Source organism: Colletotrichum fructicola, assembly GCF_000319635.2.
Source record: "Colletotrichum fructicola Nara gc5 chromosome Unknown KSG_Nara_v1_contig06, whole genome shotgun sequence".
NCBI classification, from domain to species: domain Eukaryota; kingdom Fungi; phylum Ascomycota; class Sordariomycetes; order Glomerellales; family Glomerellaceae; genus Colletotrichum; species Colletotrichum fructicola.
The window spans coordinates 4,206,866-4,230,708 of NW_027094056.1; the positions used below are offsets into that span (position 1 = coordinate 4,206,866).

Here is a 23,843-nt window from a genome sequence, read left to right on the forward strand (position 1 = left end):
TCCGATTCCTGAGTCAAACCACGACCACCCACAGCCGCAAAAGGTAAAAAGATGCGCCGAGGGGGAATCGAACCCCCGGCTCCCCGACGCTGCTGGATGGCAACGGAGAATTTTACCACTAAACCATCGGCGCGATGACCCGTGATGAGTGATGAAGAGTAAGGCCGGAGAGGCAATTATGCAGGCGAGATGCTAGAGCTGCGGGGGGACGGGGCCGGTGTGGGGCTAGTCAGTCCGATGCTTAACGTCTGCGTGGCGGATAGGTGAGGCTGCGGAAGAGGAGATGACTAGGAGCTGGACTGAATGTATTAATTAGATTTTCATTCAGGTTGTTTTTACGTGTGTTTATAATGAAGTGATACACTGTAGTGGGAAGTTAGATAGTCGCGGTATGGTGTGGATGGCGTGGATGAGGGGTGTTGAAGAGATGAGACCTGACGGTTGGCCTGGAAAAGCAAGCGACACGAAGCAGTTTGTTGGTGAAACCGCTGTGGATACGAAACTTTACTGTCTAAGTATGAGTTTTGGGCGAGATTAATCAATGTTCGAGGCCTTGATGTATGTTTATGATTTTTTCCCATCATTTCTTGTTTGGTTGTAATTCTAACAAAAACTATTTTAATTAGCGAACTTTCGACCACAACGTCACTTATTACGACTAGAATCTCATTGAACATTTCAAGAACCATGCCTTATAAACTCTTTTCACAATGCCAGAACTTGACTTATATCCTTCCCTACCCTTTGGCCCAATATAAGGGTCTCTCGCGTTGATCTGCTTGGGCCATACACCACACACCTAAATAGCATCTCACCTCAGAACAGAACGGCAAGTACATCTTCTTCACACTTCCCGACCAGAAGTTAGACTACATTTCATGCCAAATTATGTAATCACTAGGTCAGGCTCTATTTTCCACCCTTCTTCTGCCTGCAAAGCTCACGCCTCCATCTTCAGGAGACACCCTTCACGCCAATGCCCTTAACACGCCCCTGTTATACCACAGCATCTGCACCGCAAATCAGATTTCCTTCCGACGTTCGGCTCAATATATCTTGAGTACGCTGGTGGATGGCACCACATATTACCTATAACCGGGCTCGAAGATAGGGCAGCGTCAAGCTGATGCGCCGACCAAGACACCTTTGCCCCCGTCATCTATCCGATACCATGTTCCAGAGAGAATAAGAATACATGTGAGGATACTGACGAAGATTTGAGCTTCATCATATCAGAAAGTCGGCTCATTACCGTTGATATTCATCAAACTGGGTTCACGGATGAAGGAAGATAGTGATGATGAGGGTTAGCGAAGGCCGGCCGACAGGGACGACGGAGATCATGATGAACAATACACCTAGATCACGGAACACCTATCGATGAGGCTCGAGAACCTACGGTAGGCGACGTAACTCATCTCACGGTCTAGACTCCTCGTTCAGCCGGTCGCAGACATACAGCAACAAGGACTTGTTCACCAAAGATACATCACAAGCTGGTGATGGTAGACACGACGAAAGACCCTACAACCGATGCGACTCCCTGAGCCAGAAGGCATCGTGCGGGAAATGCAAATAATCTATCGGATTCAGCAGGCAGAACCGCTCTGTCTATTACCTCCTCAACTCACCTCGTCTACCTCCCGCAACTCCTCACCGACCGGCACCCCTCCCGATTCGCCACACACCGATACCCAAACCCCCACCCTCCACTCTCTCCCCGCCGCCGCGGCCCAGTCATTCGGTACAAACACCACACACTGGCATCCAGAACCCCAAAAAACGCCTTCCTGCCCAACAAGTGAATCAATCACATCATCCTCGGCAACTCCCCCAATTCCCTCCTCCCTTCCTTGGAGAATCCCATCTTTGCCAACTGTCGTAAACCGCCACAATCGCTGAAGGAAAGGGAAAAAAAAGCAAGCCACCCATCAGGCTAAAAGCGGGAATTTCGGGCGGAGGGGTGGGGGTGTTCGCCAGGGGTCGCGGGGGTCTCGACCTTTTCCAGTGTCCTCGCTCACGCTCGCAACGCGACCGCCGGAACACCGATCGGACTGGGTACCTACCTACCTAGCTGCGCAACAACAAGCGAGGTAGAGGAACAGACAGCTAGCTCTACACCGACGGCCGTCTTCCACGCAGAAGCTCACCCACGCATCGCAGAGGCTTAAGTGCCCACAGCTCCCCGACCTGCAAACATGACCTAATTCAGACACGGACTTTCGCGATAAGGCCGCAGTGATCTGTACCTACCTACCTAAGATACCTCGGTCGGTCAGCGGCAGTGGCAGCGCAGTGACCCCAAGTTCAGACGGTGCGGCGTCACCTCAGCAAACAGACTCCGCGGACCACCGGCCACCGGAGCTTTGCTCTCGCAGGAAACCCTACATGAACGGGATTCGAGGGAAGGATGAATTGGCCGCGCGGTTGAGGGTATAAGAAGGCCGCCATCGGTCGCCGTGCAGAACCTACTTGCTATTACCATCCCGAGCTTCCCGTGTCCCACGAACCAGCCAGTATACTTCCCTCTCAATCACGCCTGCAGCTCCAAATTCTGCAGCAGACCGACCGTACGACCGCATCGCGCGCCTGCCATTGGCGAGGATCAGAGAGCTCGGCGGTACCGCGTGGGGAAAAGAGAGCATATTCCCGACGTGCATTTAAGAGCAGCTCTCTGCGCCGCGCGTGCCCTGCCATATTCATCGTCATCCACTTTCACTTGCCTTGACGGGCTCATCCACAACGAAAAAAGGTGTGCTACTAGAAATCCAGTGTGAAGAGAGACGAAGAAGCTGTTTTTGCATCGTGTGTTTGGATTCGACTTGCAAGAATCCCATCGGGGATTACAATCATGTAGACCTGCCCTCGCTGGACAAAACAAATCCCCCCAATCCGATCCCCGCAGCCCGCACCGTTTACCCCTCGCCGTCCCCGCCTCGCGACATTCTTCCCCCGAGTGCGCTTTACGTCTGTCTCTTGCCTGCCTGCTTCCGCCTCCCCCACCTGTCACGCAGCAGCTGGAGCTTTTTGCTGCGCTGGCCTGGGCGCGGCCACGAACACACCCCGCTGATCGGCTCTAAGCAGGACACGCCCGCTCCCAGATTCGACAGGCCCGAACGCCGAAGTCCACGAGACACCAGCCAGCCCTCCGCCGAGCACATTTTCTCACGATCCCGACAAAAAACGTGTGTGTGCCTTCTTCCATTGACGAACGCATCTCACCAGTATCTCGAAAAACTTCATCCTCCCGACTACCTGCAAGATGTGGTCCCACAAGCGCGCCTCTCCATCCGCAGGCGGCAGCTCCCCCGAGGCGGAGGCTACACCGTCGCCGGTCTCTACCAGGCAGAAGAACCCCGGCCGCCGCTTCGCCCAGATCGTGAAGCTCAAGCCCGAGTTCATTGACAAGTACAAGGAGGTCCACGCCGCCGTGTGGCCCGAGGTGCTCAAGCAGATCAAGGAGTGCAACATTGTTGACTGTGCGTTTCCCCCTTTGCCCCCGTTGTCGGCGGCAAGCAAGCCCGGACTGACACATCCCACAGACAGCATCTTCCACGACCCCGAGTCCCGCATCCTGTTCGCGTCGTTCAAGTACGTCGGCTACGACTACGCCGGAGACATGGAGAAGATGCGCGAGAACCCCAAGGTCCGCGAGTGGTGGGCCATGACCGACGGCTGGCAGGAGTCGGTTGTCCCAGGTGCCGTGAGCAGCGAGGATGTCGACGCGCCTTCATGGTGGAAGCCTGTTGAGGAGGTGTTCTACACGCCTTGAGATTGGGATTGTGTATCGAGTTGTATTGCATTTTTAGTCAGCGACGAATGAATAGCGTTTCCGCTTCGATGACTCCTGGTCTGCTCTGTTTGACGGCATTGTGACAATCATTCGGGTTGATGTGCGTGATGATGCCCGGCCCGGATCACTTGAAACCTCCGAACAGCCCTCCGAAGACGCCGCCGGACCCTCCGCCTCCGCGCTGGCCGTGCCGCCGTGCCTCCGTCCTGATCCACTCCTCGAGGAAAGCGCGGTCTGCGAGCTTCTTCGCGTCGTGGACCTTGGTCTGGATCTGTGCCTCCTGGTTGTCGAAGCTGAGGAGCGTGGGGATGGAGGAGATCATGTAGGTCATGCCGAGGCCGCCGCCCATGACGTCGGGCGCGTCAAACTCGACGGTGCAGTATGCGACGCCGCCCTCCGCCTCGCCGACGCCCGATTCGACGATGGATCGGATTAACGGTGCGACGACTCGACACGTTCCGCACCACGACGTGGTCCACAGGGTTATCAGCGGTGTCCGTGCAGACGAGGATAGAAGCTGGTAGGTGTGGAAGTCGTCAGGTCGGCGGACGCTAAGGGCGGCGGTTAGCATTTTGACAAGTACGCGGTGAGGGAGGCAGCATGGGAGGCAGCATGCAGGGGGCCCACTTACGAGGCGTAGATCTGGTTCTTGGCCGGCTTGATGGACGTCGTTGAAAAAGAAGCGGCGGCGGCGGCGGCAGCGGCGACGGAGTGTTTGGGGGGCGGGAAGCGGACGCCATTGGCGAGAGGGCGGTGGCAGCCCCGGAGGGCGGAGCGGGCTGGGTGTCTCAAGAGTTGCATCGCGTATCGTGGGCGAGGGTGCCTGGTCTGCTCCTATGCATGCAGTCTGCTGCTGACTGACGTCGTCGAAGACGGTGTTATGGTGTCTCGTGATGCGGTGCAAGCAGGAAAATGGTGGTGATATGCGACAGGTTTCTCGGGAAGAGGAAGCGGGATACGAGTCGTGGTGTGCGTGTGTGTTGGTGTGGTTTTGGAGGGGAAAAACAAGGCAGATGTTCCAGTGACAACGGAGCTCTGAGATGTCTGTAGAGTACACTAGCGTGCAGGATTCCAGAGCAGTGGTTCAGCTATTACTGGAGCCGGAGTACGTCGTCTTGCTTTTTGGTCCTCGTCCACTTGCCCAGTCAGTTCTCCTACAACTCCAGGTCAGCCGTCATCTGCAGAATGCGACAGAGATGCGCGAGGTAGCAGCACCAGTCTTTGTTTGCTTCGCATTCCTTCGATGCTGTCACGCTTAAATCCCGGCAGTCCCCATTGGGTTAGGCGTGGTTGAAATGTGGGGAGTGAACCCCTTTCGTGCACGATGACGTTGTGGTGTTGCGCTGCTGTATGACATAAGCACATTGTGCAGGGATGCTGCCTCTTTTTTGAGCGACGGCAACTGCGGCAAGCGGGCGGTCAGAGCTGTCTCGAGGCCTCGCGAACCTTGGCGCCCAGCCGGGGGGCTGCTTGGAGGCTGCTTGGGGTCGCTTTGCGGCGCTTCAGCTTCATCTTCACTCTATCTGCCTCCAGCTACGTGAGATAGATTGCTTTGTCTTATTCCCAGCGACATGCGCCGCATCGTGTTGAGAGACGCGGTGTCGCCGTGAAATAGGCACCACACCACCGCCTCGTTGCGGCGACGTCGGCGCTTTCTTTTGTGCTCTGATTGTAGGTGACTTGGGATTATTCAAAGCAAGGAGGTGAGTCGAGGCCAGCGACAGAGCAGCCCGATGATGGCCAGCCCGGGCACGAATAGACCGTGGTGTCGCCGGTCACCGCCTCGCCTCGCCACATGCTGTTTCTGCATTCCAGTCCACAATGTGAAGAAGACTCGCCAAACAGGTGGGGAAATGAGGGCAGCCTGCAGTGCAGAACAATCGATGCACCGCAGACATGGGAGGCAAAGTCCAGGAAGAGAAACGTGGAGAAGGAGCGAGTGCGCGGTGCACCTGCCCTGCCTGCACCTGCACTCTGGACTGGACGGTGGGCCACGGGGTTTAGCCTCGCTTTTAGGGGTCCTTCCTGGATCTGGCGCCGGCATCACAAATGCGACATCAACTGCTGCCAGTCAACCTCTTCTTTCGCTGGCATGTGCCCAACCATCATCCCACGCCTTTACGACTGCAGTATCTGTACCTTGGAGTACGCTACCTTACGCTACGGCAGCTAGACTGCACCACCCCAGACGACGCTACTTCCTGGAGTCTTGGACATCCATTTCGGAGCCGCCATCGAGTCACCTGCCCGTCTGCCAGTCAGTCGCATCCATCCACTGGACAAGCGTCTTTGCGATATTCCCTCCCCAAACCTGGTCATAATACCCCACGGAACCCGCCCGAGGCGCAGCGCCAACGACGCATCCAACGCTCGAGAGCACAGACACAAGCACAGAACACGGCAGAAATCCCCACCAGCCGACAGTCTCTACTGCTTGTGCTGCCACTCTGGGCATCAATTCCGTATCTCTCTCCAGGTTGCCCAAGAAAAGGCAAGGGTTCAATCTGACCAGGCTCGACATTCTCAAGACACGCTTGACTCGGTGGCCGGCCAATCCTGACCTCGTCGGCCTCCTTTCTTCCTCTCGTCCCATGTCTTCTCCGCGGTCGTTCTCCAATCTCCCAGCCCCAAGCCTGGCATAACATTCAGCTCGCCGCACCCGCTTGGTTTTGCCATAAAGCCAAAGGTCCATCCTTGATCTCATGGTCGCCTGCTCCTACTTGGGACGCTAATTCCAGCCATCACTTAATCACAATCAAACGGCGCGCTGGCCATCTGACGCCATCGCTCTGCACGGCCCAAGAACAACACCATCGCTGTTGCAATCTGTCACCCCCGCCATCCAGGTCCCGTTGCTTGCGGTTAGGTTCATCTACCTTACTGCCTACTCCAGGCCCTGGTCAATACTTCCATCACCTTGTCGGCGTCCACCGCTATTTTCATCCACGGCCTGCCTCGCTGCAACCTTACCTCAACACCATTTTATCTTCACTTCGCCGCGCTTGTGCGTCTGCTTTTTTCGCAATCCTCAACACTTGTCGAGTCCGACCGTTCAGCCTCCTGTCATCTCCGCGGAGCCATCCAGAAATCCCATCTCCTGTTTGGTGCGGCTTTGAAAATTGCCATCTTCCGCGTCCGTGTGTTCCTGCAACCTTATCTCATCTTCCCGTGCACGTCTGAGCCGGAAGCCATGAACCGAACTTGACATCACAGCCCTACCACTTTTTGTATATACAGCTCGCTGTCCTCCTCTCCTGCGGCCTTCCATCTTCTCATCAAACACATTTCTGCGACCACAGACTCCCCCTAGCTTGGCCGCCTACAGACCTGACTACCATCGCGCCTTGGCAACTCTATACATTCAGCCCACATACGTTCACACCGCGCCAACATGGCCGGCATTCTAACATGGAAGAGCCGCTTCGGCGGGGTCTTCGGAAACAAGCCCGGTCAAACAGATGGATCTGAGGGCTCCGACGACGAGCAAGCCAACATTCCCAAATGGAGCATGGGAGTTCTCAACGACCCCAGAACCATTGAAGTCCCTGGTGAGTCAGTCCCCTTGTTCTTTGATATGAGCCACAGCTGACCATCTCAGGCTCCGTGCTTTTACTAGCCGCTCACCGAAATGAGCCCCTGGGCTTGCGCAACGCGCCCGCGAGGACGTCTCACTCGTCTATCCCCACGGGATTCCCGGAGCCGCCCGAAACGCCCACCGGGCGTCGATCATCCGCGTACTCGGCCCCACCTGTACCAGCACCGGAACCGTCAAAGAAGACGACCAAGGACGGCATCATCCTCAACCCCCAGCCCGAGGAATCGGCCAACGACCCCTTGAACTGGCCCGCGTGGCGACGTGACTGTGCTTTGCTATCTCTTGGCTTCTACTGCATGGTTGGCGGAGGCATGACGCCCATCCTTGCTGCTGGCTTCACCAACGTTGCTGAAGACTACCACATCGAGACCGAAACCGTGTCTTTGACCACAGGTCTGTACATGATGGGCATGGGCCTCGGCTCGGTCATCTTCTCGCCGACTGCCATCCTTTACGGAAAGAGGCCTGTCTACCTCTTCAGCTCCATCATCTTCATTGCTAGCTCCGTATGGGCTGCTTTGTCTCCCAACTTCGCCTCTCTCATCCTTGCAAGAATCTTCCAAGGAGTCGCAGTCAGCCCGGTCGAGTGTCTTCCCTCGGCAACAATCGCCGAGATCTTCTTCCTACACGAGCGTGCCTTCCGCATCGGCATCTACACCCTGCTGCTACTGGGTGGCAAGAACCTAATTCCTCTCGTCAGTGCCGTCATTATCCAGGGCCTGAGCTGGCGATGGGTGTTCTGGTAAGTCTCACACCTCCTTTTTTCGTACCATTGGCTCACCAAACCCAGGATCGTCGCCATGGTCGTCGCCCTTTGCGGTGTTCTCCTCTTCCTGTTCGTCCCCGAGACCTTCTGGGACAGAACTCCTGTCCCCAAGTCAAGGAAGCCGTCGAGGAGACCAAGCTTCCGACACCGTCTTTCCTCCCGCAACGATGTTCCTCAAGTTGCCAAGACCCCGACTGCCGCAGGACCGACTAGCCCCGCGCCTCTATCTCCGTCTCACCCGCACAAGGACCTCCACGTCGGCTTCGCCCCCGACCCGAGCACGGAGCGCAAGGCCGACCCCGAAAAGCACCCCGAGTCCACTGACGCTCCAGCTCCCGAACCACGTACCTCCGGCACTTCGACTTCCCCCGCGAACTCCGATTTCTTTGCCAAAGCCCCGGCATTGGAAGCCGAAAAGCTGCCCTCGTCAAACCTCAACTCGCCCCCGAAGGCGCTTGCTTACACCCACACCCTCCGCCACCAGCCTGCCCGCTCCTTTGGCGAGCAGCTCAAACCCTGGAACGGCCGGCTCAACCACGATAAGTGGTTCAAGGTCATGCTCCGCCCCTTCGTCCTCTTTGCCTACCCTGCCGTGCTTTGGTCGGCTGCCGTCTACTCCCTCTCCGTCGGCTGGCTCATTGTGGTGTCCGAGTCCGTCGCTCTCATCTACCGTAACCGCGCGTCCTACAACTTCGACGCCCTCCAGACGGGTCTGGTTTACCTCTCCCCCTTCATCGGCGGCGTTCTCGGCACCGCCGTCGCGGGCAAGGTTTCCGACATTATCGTCAAGGCGATGGCACGCCGCAACGGTGGCCTCTACGAGCCCGAGTTCCGTCTCGTCATGGCGATCCCCGTCCTCTTTACCACTGTCATCGGTCTGATGGGCTTCGGCTGGTCCGCGGAGGAGCGCGACCACTGGATCGTACCCACCGTCTTCTTCGGCCTCATTTCCTTCGGGTGCACCCTCGGCTCGACGACTAGCATCACCTTCTGCGTCGACAGCTACCGCCAGTACGCCGGCGAGGCCCTCGTCACGCTCAACTTTAGCAAGAACATCTTCCACGGGCTGGTCTTCAGCCTGTTTGTCACGCACTGGATCACCGCCGAGGGGACGAAGAGCGTCTTCATCTGGCTCGGCGTGATCCAGCTTATCTTCTTGCTGGCTACGATTCCCATGTTCTTGTACGGCAAACGCGCGCGCATGTGGACTGTGCGCAAGAACTTCATGGAGAAGTTTTAGAGATACTTTGCATGAATCACACTAGCATATTTGGTTCCATCATCTAGGGATTTACATTTATCTGGGCATTTGGAGCGTTTACATTTGGAGGATCCACATCATTGGGTACATATTTTCTCGTCCGTCGTTTTAGGGAGTCAAATGGGTTCGGAGCCGGCTGTCGCCTGGGCACTTCCGGTTATGTCGTCATGATACCTCTTTTCTTTTTGGAGTATTCCGTCTGCATATCGGTAGATTACGTAGACTACAGGACAGGCATATCGCAAACATGATGTTTACGATCTTTCGATGATCATCCTAGAGTGCTCTATTCGAGTGATTTGCTTTGCGGATGAATGCCAATGCTGTGCCTGCCGCGACCTGTGGTTCTCGTCGAGTCTGGGAGTAACTATCTACGCGCGCCGCCTCCACCCACCTGCTACCCTCCTTGCTGGCCACGAATCTCGCGATGACAGCGGGCGGCCTCCACTTCTCCGTCTCAGAAGTCTCAGCCCACCCGCTTGTCGTCTTACTGTCTCAAACACCGGCAGGCGAGGCGTCGAACATGAATAGCGCCGGCTTCGGGAGTCCTCGCCCAGACGATGCAACCTGTTTGAACGTCGTGCCGTGGTCTCGGGCGTGGTATCTCGAGGGATATAGAAGACAGGCTGGGTATGCTGACCACTTCTCTCGTCGCCGGCTCTGCTTTCTGTCGGAAGTGCAGTGATGGTTGTTGCGAAGGGCGAGTTGTGCCGAAAGGGATAGTGTGCAAGGTCTGCGCGACTTCGTGGAGGGTTAGGTTCCGAGGTTCCGAGGCTTTTGCTGGCAAAGGCGTCAATCTGGAAAAAATGAATGAAGTTTGGGAGGGTAGATCAGAGTTGAACGAAGACAGTGAAAGAAGAAGAAAGAAGGGAAAAAAAAAGTCATTTCCAATGACAAAAGGCAGGGTTGAACCCATAACCATATTAGAACCCCAGCGGACGGAAGTGCCAAGGACTTCAGGGCGCAAGCACATTGGCCAGACCTGACCAACTGAGCCATCAACTCCTCCATCCGCTGTTGAGGACAAAGGGAAGGAACGGGGGCTAAGGAGGTTGAGGGTTGAGGGGTGAATAAGCAGGTGAGGTGAGGTGAAGTTGGCGGCGGGTTGGAGGGCCGCGCGAGCTTGAAGGCGCTTTTAGCTCAAGAAAGAGGTGCTGGCAAGTAACAAACGGCGTATTTTAAAAACGCGCATCTTTTTTATAAGGGAAGGAGAACCTTAGGGGAGGAAAAGTGTTTGGTATGACCTGTGCAGCGTTGACAACGGCCCCAGGAAGCTAATCTCGTTACCCGCCACCTAACTGGCATCGCCTATACTTCCATAGGTTCCGAGCAATTACTAGATAAAAAGACCACGCCCGTGACGTTTTCCCAAATGGCCATCATCCCGGATTTATTATCTACAAAATATCATCAGACCCCTTTCTTGAACATCGCATGTTTCGAAGAACAACTCTGTCCTTGAGAAGTTAAGCAGGTACAGAGCAGAGCTGATGAATGTCCATCCGAAAAAGCTTTGGTAGTAGCAGAATGACACGTTCTATGCTCGAGGAACACGAAGAAGGAAATACAGTCTCTGAAACTGGAAATGTCGAACGATCCTGTGGCGACAATGCATTCTTTCACCTCTCCAGGGAAACTCATAAAATCTGAGAAACCCCGAACCACAAGACCGACGATGACAAACCTAGATTTCCATTGTTTTCGGAGATATCTTGACCGAAATACAATATATTCGCTTACGTGATTTGAAGACCGGCAAGACGACGCAAGGTAAGCACGAAATCGCGAATGTAAGCCGGACAGGGGTTGTATGCGGCACAGCACCGCTAAAGATGTCTTCAGAAGGGCGCCAAGCGGTGGTTTATAAAGACACCATATCGAAATGTTTATACTCTGGAACTTCATCAGCTTGTCGATTCCAAAGCCAGGTGACTTGATCGGCCGAACCTGATGAACCCCTCGACAAGGACACAAAAACATCAAAAACAATGACCTCCCCCCTCCCTCCAAACGCCCGCCTCGTCAACATCGGCACCCACTCCCTAGCCCTCTACGCCCACGGTCCCGCGCCCAGCACCCCCACCTCCCCAGTCGTGCTCTTCGTCTCCGGCGTAGCCAGCGACGCCCTCAACTGGCAAGCCGTCGTCCGCCTCCTCCCCCCCTCGCTGCGGAGCTACACATACGACCGCTCCGGCCACCGCAACTCAGACCCCTCCCCGCTCCGCCCCACCGCCGAGAACATCGCGCTCGAGCTCGCCCTGCTAATCGAGCGCGCGCCCATCCCGAACCCGCTCATCATCGTGGGACACTCCTGGGCAGGCGTGCTCACGCACGAGTACTTCGCCCTCAAGGGGGTGAGCCAGGTCGCGGGGCTGGTGCTCGTGGACGCGAACCACGAGACGGCGCCGCTGGTGCTGGACGTCAACGACCCTGTGCTGTGGAAGGTTGCTGCCGGGGTGGATGTGTACGCCGCCTGGGGGTTGGAGGCGACGCATAAGTTGACGCCGGAGGAGTGGGACGCGTTCCGCGCGGCGGGGGCGACGGAGAAGCATAAGCTGATTGCGCAGCGGGAGGAGTCTGAGTACGCGGCGAGTTTTGAGGCGCTACGGCGGAAGGGGCTGGCGGGGCGGCAGCCGATTCTTGGGGACCGGCCGGTGTATGTGGTTGTGGGCACGCGGAGCCGGGACTGGAGCGGGTTGTATGCGGCGGGGGTGGCGAGGGGGAACGGGACGGAGGAGGAGAGGAAATATGTGAGGGGGTTGATTGAGACGGTGGATGAGAAGTGCGAGGGGCTGATGAGGGAGTTTCTGAAGGTTTCGCGGAGGAGCGAGATTGTGTTTGCGAGGGAGAGTGGGCATTTTGTGCAGATGACGCAGCCGGATGTTGTTGTTGATGCGGTGAGGTGGGTGTTGGAGAATCAGCCGGCGCCTTCTTGACTGTTGTGCTGGTATGAGTGGTTGGCGTTTGAATATATTTGAGCAAGTGACAGTAAAAGAAGGGACGGCCTGATTTTCCTGTGCTAGAGTGACTACCTTTCCTGTGGCTACCTTATCTTACTGTCGTCGCCGTTACTGCTATCGTCGCTACTATCGTGACTATTTTTGTTTCTATTGTTACTGTTATCATCGTCTGTTGTTATCGCCTAACTTCATCGTCCAAATTATCCTTATCAAAGTTACTAAGTACACCGGAAATGTAGCCACTAAGACATAGGAAAATTAGGCGATCTCTAAAAGAAAGCTGCTAGCCTCAGATACAAAGCGGGAAGACGAACTAGATCTACCTCTTTCGCGATTTAATAATAATGTTTTCAACCGGCAACTCTATCACGTAAGAACACGCACGCGGAAATACATACACAATCATGAAAACCGTCCAATATCCTGCATGGAAGCTAAAAAGACGTGTGTGCTCTGTCTCCAGATTGAAGACTCGTACCTTGGACGAAGACGAGCTACAGGAACCTTTAGCTGAGGAAGTTACATGAGTGACGAGTTGACCGGTGGGATCATCTTGGCTCGTACGTCAATATGTGCTGTAGGCCGTACTCTTATCTCGCGCGTAGCCGAGGTTGCATTGAGTGAGTCGTGGCGTGACTCGTGAGCTCGGCGTGCGGCACGAAGGTGGGCTTATCACGCTTGAGTTTCTCGGCACTGTTTGCCCAGACAATGGAGAGGGTCTAGAGGCATCTGTTGATATAGTGCTGCCGACTTCAATTAACCCAAGTTAGTGCGCCTGGTGCTAAGACACAAGTCAGATGCAGGCTGGGGCTTGACGCTGGCAGTCATGTTAGGCACTTCCTGTGGGCTTGGTGCTCACACCAAGCATTCTCGTGCGTGATCAATCGCGCATTACAGAATCGTATCGCAGTAGTTCCTACAGTTGCTGGAGCTTGCAGTCCAGTATCTGAAAGTTTTGACAAGACAATGCTCCAATGAGACTACTTGACTCATGTCATGTCAACAATGGGAAAGCTCGTCTCTTTGCCTTCATATTTGAGAAACAATTTAACCATGGTCACAACTGAGCCTGAAGAGATCTGACTTGAATTAAATTGAGATAAAGGCCGTCTAAAACTCCAAAGGGCTGCATACATGCACCCATGCCACGCTAGAAAGTCAGGTTGCAGAACCTACTGTCTCGCGTGACAGTAATTAGCGTTGACCGTCAAATTATTCCCATTGGCATCCTGGGCACCCCCAGGCACGAAAGTGGTGATGCCTCCGTTCACATAATTGTAGACGAAGCTTGCAGACGCGTTGCCCCATGTTCCTCTCGCATTCAACTTGAACGAGACTTGGCTGGCTTGCTGAGTGACGTCGTCGATGGTGACGCCCATGCCCTCCACTTCCGTGAAGAGTTTGATGTCGGTGTTAAACATGCTGAGAAGTGTTCGGATGATGAGGTCCCTCGAGTCGGAAAGCGTGATGATCCACACCACCTGGAGTGTGTCGAACCAGCCACGCTTCGCGATCGCTGCAGTAGCCTCGGGGGTGTCTCGTGGGATAGCGAGGCCGCAGCCCTTTTCTTGCAAAATCCTGTCGAGAGTTTTGTTAGCAAGGCGATGGACCTGGGCCAATGGTTTGGAGGATACTACATACGATCCATCGGGCTCGGAGTACTGCAGCACGTTTGGCGTATTTGCGATGCACTGGTTCTGCGAAGGTGCGGGCGCAGCAAGCGCAACGCAGAATATCGGGATGAGGAAGAAGTTGAAAACTTTCATATTGGTGAAGTCAACTACACAGCTGAAACAGAAAAGACCGTGGGGAGAAGCATCAACCGACAGCCCTCTAAGTGAATGACCAGAGGCGAACCTCCCGCGATATATGTACATGTATCAACGAGCAATAAGACTGTTGTCGTAAAGACGGGAAATTGCGCACGTGCGCACGATTAATGAACTCAGGAGATTTCTTTTTCTTAACGGGAACGAACGCGAAAAAACTTTATTTGCCCGCTGATCGTCGTACTGATACCCCGCGGAATCCGGACAGCCTTATGACTAGACAAATTAATAGTTTATTCAATGAGAATGAGAAGTGTAACGTGATAGAGAAACAACATTAAAGATAAATGATGACAAGAAAAGGGGGGCAGTGCTCTCGTGGAGGTATTTAATAAGGTTTGCTATTCTGGGTACAGTCAAATGTTAATCGTTCATGCACTCGGACTTGACCTATCGGCGTTGCCGGGATCACCGCTGCATCAGCAATCGTGCAGTTCGCATGGACCGAAGATATAAGTCAAAGATAACCGCATTCATACCATAAGGTCGTGTTTGACGAATCCAACTTGCTCCGATTTGGTTCGACTATTCACTTTCGCTCCAAGCTGCAACAGCTGCCCACGTTCGTTTCAACATGCGTTTACAATTTTTTGCCGCGTTAATAACGCTTCTGTACGCTCTCTCTCCGCATTGCGATTCAGTGACTTTGCTGACAACAAACAGTTCTGGCGTTCTGGCAGACTCACATGACTACTGTGCCTGCCAGCAGTGGTCCAATGGTCCAGTTGACCATGTAGCAACGGCCAAGGTCGCCGCGAGAGCCTGCTTTGGCTACGTTTGGGGTGAGCCGTTTCGCGAGCCTTTCGTTGCAACTCGATAACTGACAACATGATAAGCTCCATATGAGCACCTGGCCGATTCGCAGACAACCTGGAACGCCAACAGCCCAGGACCTCGATTTGAGGGCCGATATGTAAGCTCAGCTCTTGAACCCCTGATTTCAGCCGGTCTAACAGCATCCTTAGCTACAAAATATGATCAAGAGGTGGAGGATCGATGGAGACGACTTCTACAACCGCTGTCGCGAGGCGGGAGCGGGAGACAGTACATGTTTTGGCTGCTCGGATCTCCAGGTAAATAGCGACGGAAGAGTGCAGTGCAACGAAAAATAGAGTCGTGTACAATGAATTTCAAAGCCCGAAAGCGATCAAGCAGGCGTTACGTATATTTAGTGCTCAGCAGAGCAAAATAATTTGACACCTCAGAAGGTTGAAAACTGAATGATGATGAACTCTGATGTTTCGGCGAATGTCTTTGACTATCCAACTGAATAGTATTAAGATAAGGCGAAGGGACGATAGGGACGACAGGGACGATAGGGACGACAGGGACGATAGGGACGACAGGGACGACGACGACACGGATGAGAGTACACATAGTTCAAAGACCAAGTTTGGCAAAGTACATACGAACTTGTCGGCCAAGAGCAGCTTTCATATCCTATTTCCTTTCCTGAACTGAGAGACCTCTACCTAGAGAATTTCACTAAAAACAAGATCCCAGTCTGGAGCCCATTGGAGAGCGTTGAGGTCGTCGACAAGCATGTTGTCAATAAGCAATGCGCCATCTTCAACACCAAGGCCGCTGTTCTCTAGTGTAACGGCGTTCCATGACAGATTCTTGTCCGAAAAGATCAAACCCTCAATCTCGTCCTCTATCAACGCAGCTTCATGAACAGACAGTTGATTTGCCCACGTGAAGGCAGATGAAACCTTTTGTACAAGTGGCCTCAGCTTGTCAGCACATCTCGTCGCTTCGCCCCACCGTTGCCCGATGTTGGATAGGACTTGCAGACACTGAGGAAGTAGCGTTTGCACCATGTGTTCCGCCTGATCCCTGAACGGTTGGTACTCTCGCGAAGACCATGATGCGTGCAGCGCTATCATGGCGGTTTCAAACAAGATATGTACGCCGTGCCAGGGATAGAACAGCCGCCCGCGGCGCTCTTGACTCACATAGTCCTCGATGAGTCTCTGTGTAACGTAATTATGATTAGCAGAAGTGATCTGAATTGTGATGAAGCGAGAGGTCAATAGAGCTTACCTCACAGGACTCTAGCACTATTCCCCAATCTTCAGGGAGTCTCGTTCTTAGCCTAGGTGTCGGCCGGTGAATCCGGGCCTTCAGATGGTTGAACTGCACATGCTTGAATTCAAGCATATTGTATTGCGTGTATGTTTGGGCATTAGCATACCAGGTCTCTAGCCGGCTGCTAATATCCAACATCCAGTCCCCTATGGTTGTTCCATTGAGCGCGGGGATGTCTTCTTGAAGATAAAAGACTCGATGCACCTCTGTTTCCAACGCACGATACCGATACAAATGGTTCGCGGAGGACTTCTTAATCATATCGTCCACTTTAAAATAAGCACTCGCTTCATCGGACGATGGAGCTCTCAACTATAACCGGTCAGGCACATGACATTGCAAGGATAAGGGCCATTGAGCAGGCCAGCCTACTTTGGTGGTAATGATTTCCTCAGGGAAGGAAAGTGGAAGCCTGAGATTAGTGCATAGAGATCTTTCCATTCCATAAGTGACCCAGAAAAGTTCGGATCGTAACCGCGCTTGTCCAGCATCGATTTCCTCGGAAAACTCCCGATGAAGGCCCAAACCCAAGACGATCCTGACAGCATTTGCGATACAGGTCCAGTTGTCAAGTCTCTCTGGACACATACTAGAATAGTGAGATAAGAGTAGTGAGATCTGAAGAGCTTGGATTTGGCGGCATTCTCCGATAGCTTGCAGATGTTTCAAGGCCGATTTGTAGAAAGACTCAGAGGCGGAGCGAGCTTGTTGCTCGTCCTTTGAGGTCATGGTGAGTGCCGAGATTGCTAGAACAATGGACAGGACGAAACTCTCAAAGGCATCCAAGGTCTCGGAGAGACTAGAGGTTCCATGAGTCAAGGGAGAGCCTGTGGCCTGGCCTGCTTCATCTTTTGCGCGCTCGACAATGTTTTCTAGCAGTGCCTCCGAAATACAAGGGTATTGTGGAAGGTGAGTGTTGGCATAGTTACGCACCATACGGTCGAGGGCCCAGTTTGGAATGTTTTTGAGGTTGATCAAATTGCTCGTGTAGGGGTTTGCCGGATGGATTGTACCCTCCCTGTTGGCCGGAGACTCATGGGTCTCGGTCCTTTGATTTGATCCTAGCTCTGGATCGGGGCCACGGGCGTTGGCCGAGATGGCTAACGGAGGGCATGAGGGGCGCATAAATAAATTTGGCGAAATCTTGGACAGAGGATATGAGCCAGTGATGGGCGTGCCGAAGGATATGGTTGCTTGAGCGATTTTCGAAGCCATCAATGAGGGGTATTGTTGATGCCCTGCGCGAGAAGCAAGCACTTGTGCCTCGAGCTCGGCCACAAGAGCCTCAAGAGACTTGACTAGGCTAAAGCAGAGGTCAACAAGCGCTGATTGAAAGTCGAGAAGGACTATTGCTCAAGGCCGCGGGCCCTACTTACCTTCTCGGGACAGGCTTCCGTGTTGCGGGATCGAAGCCCAGACATGGTGCGCCTGCTAATTTGCACGAGGTGCATTCCGGAAACTTGAAATCACACTAAAATTTAAGAAGAAAGTCAGAAGTGCTGTCCAAAACCCATCATTCTTGCTGCTTGTAGAGCCCAGTTGTTGTGGACACTGACCTTGGTCTTGCGTTGCCTGCACCGTGTGCAAACCTTCGTGGAACGACGGTGCGACTTCTGCATCTTCAGAGGTGCAAATTCAGCTGCATACAGGTAAAGCTCTTTTAAGATCGGGGAGCGCAACCGTGTAGATAATCTAGGTTCTTGCTCATAGATATGGGGAGCAATACGGGTCGCGTGTAGGAGCGAGATCAAGCTACCAAAATTCGAGTTGACCTCTTGTTGCAGGTGGTAAGCTATAGTAAACTAGCAACTTTGCAACAATCGCGGCAGAGAAACTGAGTTATCGAAAACTTGCTGGTCGTGTTAGACAAACGATGTTGATTTAATGCAATACCACTGAGGTCCATTGATCAAAAGGTGATTGTTCTGCTTGATTGAGGGATTTCCTCCTATACCGGTCCGAGCGGGGTTCTGTCTTGTATTTACCCATCATCACCGGTTCTTGCATATTATTCAATGCATTTCTAGCATCCCTTTATCCAGACACAGTCGTCAATCCAACAGGTCGGGGCTGTGCTGTCCGAAGCAAGCCCGGACAGATAAGGGACTGACTCCATAGAGATAGCAAGGATGACCGGTTGTTAGATAAAGGCTTCGGTTATAACGATGCGGAGTAGGCCCTCGATATCGCAGTACCCATCCCATCAGTGACCATAGTGAAGGTATTCATTGGACACACAGTATCCTCTGACACTAGTTCATGTTGTAATAATCGGCAGCCCTTGCCATCATGCTCCAGACGTGCAATCGGTGTCGAAATCGAAGAATCAAGGTCTGTCTCCTCCCCCGGCAGCGCGTCACCATGCCTCGTCGGCACTCACCGTCTAATTAGAGTGGTTAACAAGTGTCAGTTTAGTGTGACTCTCGCCTACCAGCATGTGCTAATTGCTCAAGAAGCGATCTGGATTGCACGTTTCGAGATGATGCTCTTCAGCAAGATATCCCCAGAAGGTTTGCAGATCCATCTGCCTCAGCAGACGAGCTACGCTAAGGGCTGATTATCTCGTAGTTATATCCAAAGTTTGAATGAGAAGATCGAGAATTTGCAATCCCAACTGGCTTTGAACCGGCCTGAAAGCTTACATCAGTAGGTTGCCTCTCCAAAACTAATATCCTTCAATTTGGAGAAAAGCAACTCTTCAGTGCATCGAATAGCTACTAACGAGTTCTACAACAGAAACCCATCAGATAACGGCTCACAATCATTTCACATTTTGATACCCGCAAGGCCAGGGTCCGACATTCACCTCGACAACTCAGTTCCGTCACGCTTCGCCCGCGTCGTCTTCGAAGCGTTGCCGTTGGCCGAAGCCTCGCCTAACATCGACGACATCTTTACCGAGACTGATGGCTCCTTATCGCCAAGCATTTCGTACAATGACAGGTCTCAGCTTACACCCAGCATATTGAGGTACCTTCTTGGACGCTACGAGCGCTGCATCACGCCTCAATATGCTGTATTCATGCCTCAGCTTCTGAATCACGATGGTGCAAGTTTCAAGAAGCTGCCTGAGTCTTCGAAGTTCAAAGCCCTCATGGCATGTGGCATCGCTGCTGCTCGAGAATCTTATCGGAATCCCAGCTGGAAGCCTCTCGCGCAAACCTGTCGTGATTGGGCAAATGAATTGGTCACGCCAATAATCTCAGCCGGGAATAGTGATACTCTGACAGCTGTTCTCCTTCTTCTCATCTATGAGTTGGCCGAGCCGAGCAGGGGCGTCACCTGGGAACTACTCGACCTCGCTGCGCGCACATGCCTGCAGCTCGGCTGGCACCAAGCTCCTCTAGTTCCAATTGCGGGGCGAGCTGGACAGGATGGTGGCCAAGACAACATGAGTAGAGCCCACACTTGCGGCCCCGATGAGATCCGTCTAATGTCAGTTCTACGGAAGATCGAAGGGTGAGAAGAATGAGGCGTTCCGCAAGTGGTTGTGCTGCTGGCTAATAGTCCCAGGTCATTACAAACCATTTTTAGCAGACCCAGTATGCTGAGTGGTTCCAAATTACCTACTACGTCCGAGAGCGAGACTCTGTACAATCTGTATGCCCGGATCTCTGACCAGCTTTACGGCCGAGGTGGTGTGTACGAAGCTCAAGGATGTCCATTCGTTGGCGAGGTGGAAACACTAATGCATCTTCTCGACACCTTTCATACACAACACCCGGCCGCCAAAGAGACCTGGATTTCTTTCCTCCCGATCTGCTTTACTCATAAGCAGTGCCTGTTCTGTTTTCAAGAAGCTGATGAGGACAACGCCAAAGGCATGAAGACTCTGAGGCGTAAAGTTGTGAGCCAGGCATCCGAACTGATTTCCACCGTTCACGCCTGCGCCTCGTCGCCGCATGATTTCATCCCGCCAATCAAAGCCAGCTCTAGAGCCTTCATCGCAGGATGTTCTATTGCGACGGGCATCTCAAAGAAGTGGACGCTCGCACAGTCGCACGCAAAAGATTTGATAAGATGCACCGAGATTCTTGCTCTCTTTGCGCCACACTGGAAAGGTGGTGATGACTATCTAAGCGTTTGGAGAACTATTATCAACGTGCTTGAATTGGAGTAGCAATTACAATCAGACAAGTTAGGCAAACACAACTATTCGAAACGTGAACCCTTTAGCCCCATGCCTAAGACTCGTCAAGTCACTTTTGCAGCTTGGTGGAGGAAGTCAAAGAGTTAATGCCCTGATTTCTTTCCTTATCCGCAATCACGCAATCCCTAACTTGAGAAAAGAATCGGTTGTATTGCCAATGCATTCTCGGAGTGATCGAAACTCGATTCCCAGCAGTTGGCGGGCCCTCGAGTTATCATAGCCGTATACATCTTCGGGGAAGTCATCAATCGGATTCTTAGGTAACTTGGGTGCAAGTCCCGGATGCGTGTCCCGGATAGCGTCGACAATTCGTTTGTTTGAATAATGCCCTGCGGTGATAAAAAAGCGTTTGCCTGCCGCCTCCGGAACCTCCATGGCCCTCACATGTGCCAGCCCAAGATCTCGGACGTCAGTAAATAAGAACGTGCCGGTTGGGGGGAGCTTGTCGTTTTCGATCTTTCCTTGGATGAAATCGCGAATCCTTTGGTTAGACGTATTGAGGCTATCGGAGTTCTCAAGATGATGAATGACTGGGCCATACACCATTGGCGGGTTCATTGTCACCAAGTCAAAGTTGGGATTCTCCTCTTCGACAAACTTCCATGCCGCTTCTTCTGCGAGTTTCTGTGGTTAAAATTTGTCAACTAACACCATCATATGTTTACGGTAGTTTCTGTCCGCACCTTGCTGCCTCGATACGCCAGGGAGCGTTCAGCCACGGCCTCATCCCAAGTTATAGGATTCCATGAATTTTCGTCGTATACTGAAGGTGGTGACGCACTGTTGACGATGGCTGCAAACGACGAGGTTATTATGACGCGCTTTACCTGGAGTGCGTGATTCTTGACTGCCCGAAGCAGCCCGATGGTCCCCTTGATAGCAGGATCGAGCAGGTCTGTCACGGGATCGTCAAAGTTCTCATGGAACGGCGACGCAGTGTGGATGACACAGTCAAATTGGGGATCGGATTGAACAGCCTGCACAGGTTCAGGGGAAAGTTAGCTTCCTGTTCTGATCCATTCCGCTTACACAACTGGTCGTCACAGGTCTCACATGGTCAAAAGCGCCTTCGCGGGCGATGTTGCTGACAATAACATATGACAATTTCTCTTTCGGGATGTTCTTGTACGCTGCAAGAATTTGCTCTCCCTTTTTCGTAGATCTGACGGTGGTGGTAACCGTGTGTCTACCGTGAACACAGAGATCAGCCTCTGTTTCACTCCGTACCTGGTAGTCACGAAATACCCGCCATCCAGCAGTGTTTTTAGAACATGTGCAGCAATGAAGCCACTCCCTCCTTTAAATAGTCAAAGGGTCAGAATGAGTAGTTTGGTGGTATCTTGTTTGAAAACTCACCTGTCAAGAGAACTCTACTCATTCTGGGGATTCGCGATTTTCCGTCTTGTGCTCAACGGAAGGCAGGCAATGCAATTACGCACCTATCTTGCTGATTGATGGTGTAACAATCTAGTAGTAATTTGCCGTTAAATAACGATCTTTCTGGGAAGTAAACCGCCCAGTCATGAATCGTCGCACTACGATCCCATTTGTGATCGTAATGAACTCACGGAGAATGTATCAAGCCGCTTCCCTTTCCCCAGTTGGCATCTTTACCATAGCCGAGATCTCTTCGGTGTTCCCCGTGTGTCTTGTCACTCTCCTCGTTATTCTCCGATTACCCCTGGATGCCGAATCCTCAGGGGGGCAGTTGCGGGGCAGACTTCGGCGGTCGGCGGCCGGCAAGTCTGATGCGACGCGATAAGCCATCCGGTCCGTGGCTGCGGTAACTGGCCGGGGCTAACGCCTGTGATTAACTGAGTTGATGTTCTAAGTACGTTACATCTTTTAAATCAAGTAAATCGAGTGATTCGCCGCTACATCTGACTTTGATCCTTATCATCTTATGCTCTGTAAGCTTGCCGCGGTCCCCAAATCAAATCCCTGCTGCTGTCGCAGTTTCTCACTAACACGGCCCCAGAAAGGCACGTCGTCTTAACTACTAGGTGCAAACGGCTGGTTCTCTTATCGTTTATACCACCGCCGGAAAATTGTCCAGAGTCCTCGCCTTCCACTGTTTATAATGGCACCAGCAAACAAGCACGTCGTGTTCGATGTTGTTGGTACGTGACATACCTGGTCACGATGGCTACTACATCGATATAAATGGCTGCCATTACTAATATTCTGTAGGAACACTGATCTCCTACGAGGCCTTTTTCGAAGCTATCGAGGCTCGGCTTGGTGATCGCCTGAGAGCCAAACATGTGGGGCCCCGCTTGTTTGGATACGCATGGATGGAAGCGGGCGAGAAGGAATACACCTACATGACAATCTCCGGAGCAAAGTACGCGAAGTTCTTTGACATCTTCCGGTCCATCTTCTACAGAACTCTTTGGCAGGCGGGTATACAGGAGCCGCGTAAATTCGCGACGGACGAGGACCGCGAGTTCTTGCTGGCTTCGTACCGAGCACTCAGGACCCGAGAAGGCTTAAGTCAATGCTTCTCAAAGCTCCGGAAGGCAGGATTTACCGTCTGGTGTCTAACAGCCGGTGACACCGAGCGCGTGGGCGGATATCTTGCCAAGGGCGGAGAGGATTTCCCCTCCGAAAACTTCGTCTCTTGCGATACCATTGGCGTGGGCAAGCCAGCGCCGGAGACCTACGAGTACATTCTCGACAAGTTACCCAAGGAAGAATGTGAGGTCTGGTTCGGCGCCGCACATATCTGGGATACAGCCGGTGCGCGGCAATGTGGGTAAGCTCACGATCACTTCCAGCACTCGGTAGAACGTAACAGGCTAACGCCCCATTCACTACTAGTTTCAAGGGTGCGTGGGTATCTGTGTGGGAGAAGGAGTCTTGCTCCGATTTATATGGAGAAATGGAGGTAGTCGCAGACGACCTTCCTGGGCTAGCAGAGGGCATTATCAATCACTATTCCAAGTAGAATTAAAGAAGAGACAATCTAATCCTTCCGTATATGACCAGCTAAATTTCCTGTGTACTTGGTGACTTTAATGAGAGACGACGATGAGAGACGACGATGAGAGACGACGATGAGAGACGACGATGAGAGACGACGACGTCAACAGCAACGAAAATAGCGACGACAACGCTAATAACAATAGCTAGTACATAGGAAAGATAACCGCTATGTCACAGGAGAAATAGTGGTTCTGTTGAAGAATATCGATCTATTAAACTTATTCTCTAGCTAGAAGGCGCAAGTATGTCAAAGAGCTCCCCTGATAAAACCCGCGTTGGTGTATGTTTTGACGTGAAAGGAGAGACTGTTTAAAAATAGAATATGCAAGACCTTCGTTATTGAACCGTTTGGTATCGACTTTGCCATAGATATTGTCAACAGGCTAGCTTCCATGGCGGAGATGTCTCCAATAGAT

The 23,843-nt window shown here is 52.9% G+C and overlaps 9 protein-coding genes across 9 annotated transcripts; 6 read left to right on the forward strand and 3 right to left on the reverse strand.

The window, feature by feature from the left end:
- Positions 1-3,262: 3,262 nt before the first annotated feature.
- Positions 3,263-3,772, forward strand: rhaM (L-rhamnose mutarotase; the record flags this gene model as incomplete). The annotated part of the gene is made up of 2 exons (XM_032032713.1): positions 3,263-3,479; positions 3,543-3,772. The coding sequence occupies 2 exons, from the start codon at positions 3,263-3,265 to the stop codon at positions 3,770-3,772; spliced, it is 447 nt and encodes a 148-aa protein (XP_031888109.1).
- A 145-nt stretch (positions 3,773-3,917) lies between these two features.
- Positions 3,918-4,594, reverse strand: CGGC5_v011429 (uncharacterized protein; the record flags this gene model as incomplete). Its single annotated transcript, XM_032032712.1, has 2 exons — positions 3,918-4,344; positions 4,425-4,594. The coding sequence occupies 2 exons, from the start codon at positions 4,592-4,594 to the stop codon at positions 3,918-3,920; spliced, it is 597 nt and encodes a 198-aa protein (XP_031888105.1).
- Positions 4,595-7,184: 2,590 nt separating this feature from the next.
- CGGC5_v011430 (putative MFS-type transporter) lies at positions 7,185-9,394 on the forward strand (the record flags this gene model as incomplete). Its single annotated transcript, XM_032032711.1, has 3 exons — positions 7,185-7,341; positions 7,392-8,130; positions 8,179-9,394. 3 exons carry the CDS (start codon positions 7,185-7,187, stop codon positions 9,392-9,394), a joined length of 2,112 nt encoding a protein of 703 aa, XP_031888104.1.
- Positions 9,395-11,403: 2,009 nt separating this feature from the next.
- Positions 11,404-12,351, forward strand: yqjL (Uncharacterized protein; the record flags this gene model as incomplete). Its single annotated transcript, XM_032032710.1, has 1 exon — positions 11,404-12,351. The coding sequence occupies one exon, from the start codon at positions 11,404-11,406 to the stop codon at positions 12,349-12,351; it is 948 nt and encodes a 315-aa protein (XP_031888103.1).
- A 1,196-nt stretch (positions 12,352-13,547) lies between these two features.
- CGGC5_v011432 (uncharacterized protein) lies at positions 13,548-14,141 on the reverse strand (the record flags this gene model as incomplete). The annotated part of the gene is made up of 2 exons (XM_032032709.1): positions 13,548-13,953; positions 14,017-14,141. The coding sequence occupies 2 exons, from the start codon at positions 14,139-14,141 to the stop codon at positions 13,548-13,550; spliced, it is 531 nt and encodes a 176-aa protein (XP_031888102.1).
- Positions 14,142-14,778: 637 nt separating this feature from the next.
- On the forward strand, positions 14,779-15,316 carry CGGC5_v011433 (uncharacterized protein; the record flags this gene model as incomplete). The annotated part of the gene is made up of 4 exons (XM_032032708.1): positions 14,779-14,816; positions 14,868-14,986; positions 15,041-15,117; positions 15,170-15,316. 4 exons carry the CDS (start codon positions 14,779-14,781, stop codon positions 15,314-15,316), a joined length of 381 nt encoding a protein of 126 aa, XP_031888108.1.
- Positions 15,317-15,676: 360 nt separating this feature from the next.
- On the reverse strand, positions 15,677-17,911 carry PPR1-1 (Pyrimidine pathway regulatory protein 1; the record flags this gene model as incomplete). The annotated part of the gene is made up of 6 exons (XM_066152530.1): positions 15,677-16,177; positions 16,248-16,299; positions 16,399-16,604; positions 16,665-17,595; positions 17,669-17,763; positions 17,849-17,911. The coding sequence occupies 6 exons, from the start codon at positions 17,909-17,911 to the stop codon at positions 15,677-15,679; spliced, it is 1,848 nt and encodes a 615-aa protein (XP_066008242.1).
- Positions 17,912-18,581: 670 nt separating this feature from the next.
- On the forward strand, positions 18,582-20,412 carry CGGC5_v011435 (Transcriptional activator protein acu-15; the record flags this gene model as incomplete). The annotated part of the gene is made up of 5 exons (XM_032032706.1): positions 18,582-18,623; positions 18,708-18,802; positions 18,861-18,938; positions 19,029-19,751; positions 19,806-20,412. 5 exons carry the CDS (start codon positions 18,582-18,584, stop codon positions 20,410-20,412), a joined length of 1,545 nt encoding a protein of 514 aa, XP_031888106.1.
- A 2,110-nt stretch (positions 20,413-22,522) lies between these two features.
- Positions 22,523-23,389, forward strand: hdl ((S)-2-haloacid dehalogenase 4A; the record flags this gene model as incomplete). The annotated part of the gene is made up of 3 exons (XM_032032703.1): positions 22,523-22,562; positions 22,633-23,197; positions 23,263-23,389. 3 exons carry the CDS (start codon positions 22,523-22,525, stop codon positions 23,387-23,389), a joined length of 732 nt encoding a protein of 243 aa, XP_031887916.1.
- Between the last annotated feature and the right edge of the window lie 454 nt (positions 23,390-23,843).